Here is a 9866-nt window from a genome sequence, read left to right as displayed (position 1 = left end):
GGTGCCCGGGAGGCCTGAGACTGGGGCATGCAAGTGGCCGCATATATAAGGCCGGGCGGGTAACTACACACCTACACTCCTTCCAGCAGCATCACTACTACGCCACTATGAAGGTAGGTTCCTGAACGCTAGACAAGTCGCTCCACTGACCAGAGTTTGCCCTGAGCTTAATTATATGTCATACAGGTACGTAATACACTTTGGTCGACGTGTTGAATCTCCTAGCAGTTCATCCATTACCAGGCCTGCAACACTTTTCGGCATGGTAACGGATAACCATGTTTGTCTTCGGCAACACTTAATAGTGTTGCCGAAAATAAGCACCTCCCCAACACAAAGCCAGCCACAACAACCTGCAAGTATGGTAAGATCCAGTTCTCTCTGTCTTTCTTCATAACTCAGTTCCTTTAGTTCAGAAACGAGTCTCGCTGCATATTTTTGGACCTTTTCTAGTTTCTCCTTATTCTTTTTCGTGTAAGGGATATATGCTGGGGATGCATATTCAGGAGAGGGGGTTTCACCTTCACTGTGTATAGGGCCCCGGATAAAGCCACTTTGACCAAATTTCTAAAGGATACGCGGACGCTGACCAGTATGCCATATACAGCTGTTATTCTGCTATTATGGGGTTTTCCACTCCCTTCATCCTATACTGCTGAACTAGTCTTCGCACGACTGTTCCAATCCTCAAAACTTTGCATTAGGCTGGGTTTCTTTGCATTTCTAGCAGCCATTTTTCAGACCACTCCGGAAGTGTGTCCAAATCCGTTTGAAATGCACCACACTTTATCTCGCGTGTATAAGTGCATGTATGCCAAAAGCGTTAGTATAAGATGTTTTAGTTATATTTTTATCTAAGTTGGTGCTCTCTGTTTTCAGGTTGTTCTTCTTGCGGCGCTCCTTGCAGTCGCCGCTGCCCAGGGCACAAAACCTCTAACCCCAGGTGCTGCTCAGGGCACAAGGCCTCTAATCCCAGGTGCTGCCCAGGGCACAAAACCTCTAACCCCAGGTGCTGCTCAGGGCACAAGGCCTCTAATCCCAGGTACTGCCCAGGGCACAAAACCTCTAACCCCAGGTGCTGCTCAGGGCACAAGGCCTCTAATCCCAGGTACTACTCAGGCCAAAAGACCTCTAACCCCAGGTACTGCCCAGCGCACTAGACCTCCAACCCCAGGAACTACCCAGGTTTCAAATGTTCAGTCATCCAAGAAACCCGTAGACACGAGGGTAGGTGGAGGTCAGTTCCCTGGTGTTGGAGGCCTCTTACCAGGTGTGGGTGGAGGCCTCTTACCAGGTGTGGGTGGAGGCTTCTTACCAGGTGTGGGTGGAGGCTTGTTACCAGGTGGAAATGTGGCCCAGCCCGCTACCTGCCGGTACTGGTGCAAGACCCCTGAGGGCAAAAACTATTGTTGCGAGACCAATGATCAACATCCCAGCGAGCCTTTAGGGTATGGGAAGGTGGGCATCTGCCCTATCGTCCGCGCCGAGTGCACGCGATTTGGGATCGTGGGACCTCAAACCTGTGCCCATGACGACGCCTGCTACGGTGCCGACAAGTGCTGCTTCGACAGGTGCCTCGAGGAACACGTCTGCAAAACTCCAATCGCCTAAAGAGCCTTGACGTACACTTGCCGAGCTGATTTGTATTGGTTCTCTTGATTAAATTTACTTTTTAATTTGTTAATAACTGTGTTCTTTCCCTATTGTCTGCTAAACTGCAACAAACATTTATGCTTGTGGACGTGACACAGAACTTTGAAGCACAACACCCCCCCCCCTACAGGTACATAACAACACTTCTCCTACAGGTAAACAATACGATACACAACAGCAATCTACAGGTACACGACATGGTACATCCCTACAGGTACACAACAACAGTCCCCCCCCAACCCCTTATATATATTTGTTATGTATCCTGTGTCTTCTGTCAGGCAAATTAGTTCATGTATCACACACTCCGCACCCATCCTGTAACCAGTGGTTTAAAGGTTACAGTGGCACATAATGAATTCAGGAACTTAACCCCAATATTCGGTTATCTATGCAATGATGAAATTTAGAGAACTGAGAGAGTGCTAACCAATCAGTAAAGGGTGACCAAGTTCCTGAGAATTCCCTCTCACAGCGCAATCTATGGAAATAAACAAGCAGATGTGCAAGCTGCTGAGGGTGCTACGGGAGACTATTTAGTACTGCATTCCCAAGCCTCTTATACACCTCAGAGGAATAACTAGGTAACATAGTAACAAGGTAACCGAGGGAGAGGGGAAAGGAGTAAATAAAAACAAAGTCAATGAATCTGTACGCTGGCACAAGGCAGTTGTACGGGAACAAATAAAGGAAGGAAGCAGACAGACGGTGATGGGAAGGAAGAAGGAAGGAAGGAAGGAAGGAAGGAAGGAAGGAAGGAAGGAAGGAAGGAAGGAAGGAAGGAAGGAAGGAAGGAAGGAAGGAAGGAAGGAAGGAAGGAAGGAAGGAAGGAAGGAAGGAGCGGAAGAACTGCAAGTATTTCCGACCGAGCTTGAGGGAAGTACAAAGGTCAGACCTTCCTAACAGGAAGTGATGTCCAGAGGTGCCAAGTCTTGCATAGTGGGACCCCTTAACGTCTTCCCTTCACCATCACATAAGATATAACTCTCCCCGTGAACCACATCACTAACAAAGTTACACACAAAAACTCCCAGAGAACAAAACGGTCAATATTTACACTGCCGAGGTTAAGGCCACGACCGAGAAATTAAATATTACAAACATGGCACCATCAAATTCCCAGGTGACGCACCCGGAGTATAAATGTCCCACACACCCCAGATGCTCTCACCACTCTCGCCTCAACCCTCATGGAGAACATGGCAAGATTTTCCTCACAGAATTATCATGATTTCATAGTATTGAGAATACCAGCAACGCGAGGCTCCAGAGGCCGCTAATACTGAGAGTTAGTTAATTGGTGGTGCGCTGAGTTACGGGAGAGAGGTCAGTGCCGTGAACAACCACCACAGCGAGAGTTACAGCGCCAGTAACACCACAGCGCCAGTAACACCACAGCGCCAGTAACACCACAGCAACACCACAGTGAGAATCAGGCGCCGTGTTACTGGACTCTGACATAAAACACACCTGCGGCCACCTCATAACATCACAGACTCCAACACAACTGTCAGGCTGCTAGACGCTAACACTGGCAATACATAATGGTAACACTGGCGCTATATAACACAACTGGCACTATCTCAAACTCGCTACCATTATACATCATCGTCAGTGGCACTAAAATCACAACTGTCATTAACGCTTCTACACCTGATGCTGTTACCAGTGGCACCAACGCCGCCACCACCACTGACAACACCTCCACCACTGACACCACTGCACAAGGGTACCGGCAGGTCCTTAGAGGTCAGAGGAAGGTCTTCCAGTCTGGGCCAGCTCGGGATGTGTGTAACCTGCACCACCGGCCCGCGCCCTCGTCCTCCTCCCTCTCCACGCCACCACCCCACAACCCACTAGCACCACCACTAGCACCACCACTAGCACCACCACTAACACTACCACTAGCACCACCACTAGCACCACCACTAGCACCACCACTAGCACTACCACTAACACTACCACTAGCACCACCACTAGCACCACCACTAACACTACCACTAGCACCACCACTAGCACCACCACTAGCACCACCACTAACACTACCACTAGCACCACCACTAGCACCACCACTAGCACCACCACTAGCACCACCACTAGCACCACCACTAACACTACCACTAGCACCACCACTAGCACCACCACTAGCACCACCACTAGCACCACCACTAACACTACCACTAGCACCACCACTAGCACCACCACTAACACTACCACTAGCACCACCACTAGCACCACCACTAACACCACCACTAGCACCACCACTAACACCACCAATAGCACCACCACTAACACCACCACTAACACCACCACTAACACCACCACTAGCACCACCACTAACACCACCACTAACACCACCACTACCACCACCACTAACACCACCACTAACACCACCACTAACACCACCACTAGCACCACCACTAGCACCACCACTACCACCATCACTAGCACCACCACTAACACCACCACTAACACTAACACTACCACCACCACTAGCACCACCACTAACACTATCACTAGCACCACCACTAGCACCAACACTAGCACCACCACTAACACCACCACTAGCACCACCACTAACACTATCACTAACACCACCACTAACACTACCACTAACACTAGCACCACCACTAACACCACCACTAACACTACCACTACCACTAACACTACCACTACCACTAGCACCACCACTAACACCACCACTAACACTACCACTAACACCACCACTAACACTACCACTAACACCACCACTAACACTACCACTACCACTAGCACCACCACTAACACCACCACTAACACCACCACTAACACTACCACTAACACTACCACTAACACCACCACTAACACTACCACTAACACCACCACTAACACCACCACTAGCACCACCACTAACACTAGCACCACCACTAACACCACCACTAACACCACCACTAGCACCACCACTAACACTACCACTAACACTACCACTAACACCACCACTAACACTACCACTAACACCACCACTAACACCACCACTAGCACCACCACTAACACTACCACTAACACTACCACTAACACCACCACTAACACTATCACTAGCACCACCACTAACACCACCACTAATACTACCACTAACACTACCACTAGCACCACCACTAGCACCACCACTAACACTATCACTAGCACCACCACTAACACCACCACTAACACTACCACTAACACTACCACTAGCACCATCACTAGCACCACCACTAACACTACCACTAACACCACTAACACCACCACTAACACCACCACTAACACTACCACTAACACCACTAACACCACCACTAACACCACCACTAACACTACCACTAGCACCACCACTAGCACCACCACTAACACCACCACAAACACTACCACTAGCACCACCACTAGCACCACCACTAACACTACCACTAGCACTACCACTAACACCACCACTAACACTACCACTAACACCACCACTAGCACCACCACTAACACTACCACTAACACCACCACTAGCACCACCACTAACACTACCACTAACACCACCACTAGCACCACCACTAACACTACCACTAACACCACCACTAACACCACCACTAACACTACCACTAGCACCACCACTAACACTACCACTAACACCACCACTAACACCACCACTAACACTACCACTAGCACCATCACTAGCACCACCACTAACACCACTACTAACACTACCACTAGCACCACCACTAACACCACCACTAACACCACCACCAGCACCACCACTAGCACTACCACTAACACTACCACTACCACTAGCACCACCACTAGCACCACCACTAACACCACCACTAACACCACCACCAGCACCACCACTAGCACTACCACTAACACTACCACTACCACTAGCACCACCACTAGCACCACCACCACCACTAGCACCACCACTAACACCACCACCAGCACCACCACCAGCACCACCATCATCACCACCACCAGCACCACCACTAGCACCACCACTAACACTACCACTAGCACCACCACTAACACTACCACTAGCACCACCACCAGCACCACCACTAGCACCACCACTAGCACTACCACTAGCACCACCACTAGCACTACCACTAGCACTACCACCAGCACCAGCACCAGCACCACCACTAGCACCACCACTAACACTACCACTAGCACTACCACCAGTACCACCACTAACACCATTAGCACCAGCGTATGGGACACTGATATATATAAGGACAACATTTACAGACCTAAATCAAACCAGATTAGACAAAGAATGTGAACGTCAGAATAGTTATAGTGTAAGGCAATAGGTGAAACAAGGCTAGTAGAGAAGTCATAAAGAGTAGACAAGCCTCACTCCCCTGTAGACACTGTAAGGGAAGTACCAGCGACCATAATAGCCTCAGCCACCTGCCACACCGTCAACCACCCAGCCAACCAGTCACAAATGTTATGCACCGTGATTCGGGCGCTATCAACCACAGTATAAAATATCTGGTGCCTACGCGTTTCTTCGAAGTAATGAGCAACGATCTGAATAAGTTGATGGCGTTGCCTGGGTTTGAAGGCGTGAAGTTCAAGCATTAGCAAGTTATCTTTCTCTCACATACGCTCATCTCACCCCGTTTAGAAACAAATCTATAAATTACACTTTTACTCAAACGCTTCAAAGAGAGTGATCCATCTGGAGCCCCAACCTTGGGGACTGACATCCTGTTCTCTACAACACGGGTTCTTTACCAGGGGTATCAGTACCCCGTGAGGGTATGAGAAACCAAATACTGGGTCTATGGAACTATCTCACTAGCTAAAGCCAGCTAGTGTGATAGAAATCACAAATATTTGTGATTTGCTGTTTTTCTATAAATGATAAAAGTCTTATAATTTTCGTTCAGCTATTCTGTTCCAAGTTATCCATATGTAAAGTAAAACAAAGTTACTGACATCTTTTTAAATCATTCTGGCACCTAAGAGGACTGTTGGTAGTGATGATTTCGACACTGGCGAACAGGGGTATGGGGACACGGGTAATCTGGATGTCTGTAATCGTAAACTTTGGTGGGTTGCTTGGGTTCGTCCGTTTCTGGTTAAGCTTTTTAACATAACGGCAAACCGAGACATCAGGCTACTTGAAGGTGCTTATGTTCTTTCTTAACTGCGGAATCCCTGGCGATAATCTATTGTCTCATTTTCTCTTCAGATGTGTCGTGCCGTGTTCGTCGCTGTGGTGGTGGTGTTGTCGTTGGTGGCAGCCATGCCTCAGTTCCCTCAGCCGGGTAAGTCCTTACCCTCTGTTTGACGCGTTAAAACGTTTTTTTATCAAATAGCCTCTGTCATCAGTAACTAAATAAGAGTCAAAAGCAAGCGTTTAACCCGCATAACTTATAAACTTAATCGAAGGATTTAACAATTATATTTTCAGTTCTCACGTCAGTCTCTACAGTCCATAAACACGTCGTTTCTCCTGGATGATATATGATAAGTATACACAATCATATATAAGATTTGATGGGAATTACGCATGATGAAGAACTGTTCACATTTAAGGTATCCAAATATGAGCCAGGAACGTTGTTGAGCACATTGTTTGTCATACTCAGGCAGGAGGGCGGAGGCCCAAGTAATTATACTCACACTGCTCTGCCACAAGACGAAAACCTTTCGCAAAGTCGCTATTGTTTTCGTTTAAGGAGCCATCAGTGTGCATATAACGGGAGAGAGAATTATGTTAAGTGTCCTATGCTCTCTGAACGACTCACCTCTCCCTTTACTTGCAGGCTTCGGAGGCGGATTCCCACTCGGGGGCGGGCGGCCCTGCCGCTTCTTCAGCCAGAACCTTCTCACAGGCCGCTTTGACTTGTGCACCGAGACTCCTGACCAGACCTTCCCGGGCTTGTTCCAGCTCCAGTTTTCCCAACGCAAGTTCATCAGGTTCTAGCGCGTAACTGGAATTTCTAATTTATTTTGTCTAGTTGAAGGCTTTAGTGTTTGTATTCACCTAGTTGTGTTTGCGGGGGTTGAGCTCTGGCTCTTTGGTCCCGCCTCTCAACCGCCAATCAACAGCTGAACAGATTCCTGAGCCTATTGGGCTCTATCATATCTACACTTGAAACTGTGTATGGAGTCAGCCTCCACCACATCACTTCCTAATGCATTCCATTTGTCAACCACTCTGACACTAAAAAAGTTCTTTCTAATATCTCTGTGGCTCATTTGGGCACTCAGTTTCCACCTGTGTCCCCTTGTGCGTGTGCCCCTTGTGTTAAATAGCCTGTCTTTATCTACCCTATCAATTCCCTTCAGAATCTTGAATGTGGTGATCATGTCCCCCTAACTCTTCTGTCTTCCAGCGAAGTGAGGTTTAATTCCCGTAGTCTCTCCTCGTAGCTCATACCTCTCAGCTCGGGTACTAGTCCGGTGGCAAACCTTTGAATCTTACCAGTTTAGTCTTATCCTTGACTAGATATGGACTCCATGCTGGGGCTGCATACTCCAGGATTGGCCTGACATATGTGGTATACAAAGTTCTGAATGATTCTTTACACAAGTTTCTGAATGCAGTTCGTATGTTGGCCAGCCTGGCATATGCCGCTGATGTTATCCTCTTCATATGGGCTGCAGGAAACAGGTCTGGTGATATCAACTCCCAAGTCTTTTTCTTTCTCTGACTCCTGAAGAATTTCCTCTCCCAGATGATCCCTTGTATTTGGCCTCCTGCTCCCTACACCTATCTTCATTACACTACATTTGGTTGGGTTAAACTCTAACAACCATTTGTTTGACCATTCCTTCAGTTTGTCTAGGTCTTCTTGAAGCCTTAAACAGTCCTCTTCTGTCTTAATCCTTCTCATAATTTTGGCATCGTCCGCAATCATTGAGAGAAATGAATCTATACCCTCCGGGAGATCATTTACACATATCAAAAACAAGATAGGACCGAGTACAGAGCCCCGTGGGACTCCACTGGTGACTTCACGCCAATCAAAGGTCTCACCCCTCACCGTAACTCTCTGCTTCCTATTGCTTAGGTACTCCCTTATCCACTGGAGCACCTTACCAGCTACACCTGCCTGTCTCTCCAGCTTATGTACCAGCCTCTATTTATGTACCAGACATAGTACCATGCGGTACTATGTCAAAGGATTTCCGACAATCCAAGAAAATGCAGTCCGCCCAGCCCTCTCTTTCTTGCTTAGTCTTTGTCACTTGGTCGTAGAATTCTATTAAGCCAGTTAGGCAAGATTTACCCTCCCTGAACCCATGTTGGCTATTTGTCACGAAGTCCCTTCTCTCCAGATGTGCTACCAGGTTTTTTCTCACGATCTTCTCAATCACCTTGCATGGTATACAAGTCAAGGACACTGGCCTGTAGTTCAGTGCCTCTTGCCTGTCGCCCTTTTTGTATATTGGGACCACATTCGCTGTCTTCCATATTTCTGGTAGGTCTCCTGTCTCCAGTGACCTACTATACACTATGGAGAGTGGCAAGCAAAGTGCCTCTGCACACTCTTTCAGTACCCAGTACTACACATAAGGGGCATAACTGGCCGACCCCTCACAGTGTTCAAGAGAGAACTGGATAAGCACCTCCAAAGGATACCTGATCAACCAGGCTGTGACTCATACGTCAGGCTGCGAGCAGCCGCGTCTAACAGCCTGATTGATCAGTCCAGCAACCAGGAGGCCTGGTCGACGGCCGGGCCGCGGGGACACTAAGCCCCGGAAGCACCTCAAGGTAACCTCAAGGTAAGGTAACCCATGGCGAGATCCCGTCTGGACCAACAGCCTTTGTAACAACCACATCCAGCAGGTGTCTCTTGCCCTCCTCTTTCGTAATTTCGAACTCTTCCAAGGCCGCCTGGTTTACTTCCCTTTCTCCTAGCACAGTGACTTCACCTTGTTCTGTTGTGAAGACCTCCTGGAACCTCATGTCGAGTTCATCACACACCTCTTTGTCATTCTCTGTATACCTGTCCTCTCCTGTTCTAAGTTTCACTAACTGTTCTTTCACTGTTGTTTTCCTTCTGATGTGACTGTGGAGTAGCTTTGGTTCGGTCTTGGCTTTGTTTGCTATATCATTTTCATAACTTTTCTCTGCTTCTCTTCTCACCCTGACGTACTCATTCCTGGTTTTCTGGTATCTCTCTGCTTTCTGGTGTTCTGTTATTCCGGAAGTTCCTCCACGCCCTTTTGTTCAGTTTCTTTGCTTCCATACATGCCCT

General features: G+C 48.1%; 1 protein-coding gene across 2 annotated transcripts; it reads left to right on the top strand.

Annotated features, from left to right (window-relative positions):
* Positions 1 to 1687, top strand: LOC123761266 (translation initiation factor IF-2). Of its 2 annotated transcripts, XM_069339456.1 has the most exons (3): positions 1 to 113; positions 880 to 1009; positions 1043 to 1687. In XM_069339456.1, exons 1-3 carry the CDS (start codon positions 108 to 110, stop codon positions 1609 to 1611), a joined length of 705 nt encoding a protein of 234 aa, XP_069195557.1. In that variant the 5' UTR covers positions 1 to 107; the 3' UTR covers positions 1612 to 1687. The 2 variants fall into 2 exon arrangements, with proteins under 2 accessions (XP_069195557.1, XP_045603160.2); XM_045747204.2 differs by having other exon boundaries at positions 880 to 1687.
* Positions 1688 to 9866: the final 8179 nt, after the last annotated feature.

This window comes from Procambarus clarkii, chromosome 41 (assembly GCF_040958095.1).
Source record: "Procambarus clarkii isolate CNS0578487 chromosome 41, FALCON_Pclarkii_2.0, whole genome shotgun sequence".
Classification (NCBI taxonomy): Eukaryota; Metazoa; Arthropoda; class Malacostraca; order Decapoda; family Cambaridae; genus Procambarus; species Procambarus clarkii.
This window is presented reverse-complemented; position numbering and strand designations above follow the sequence as displayed.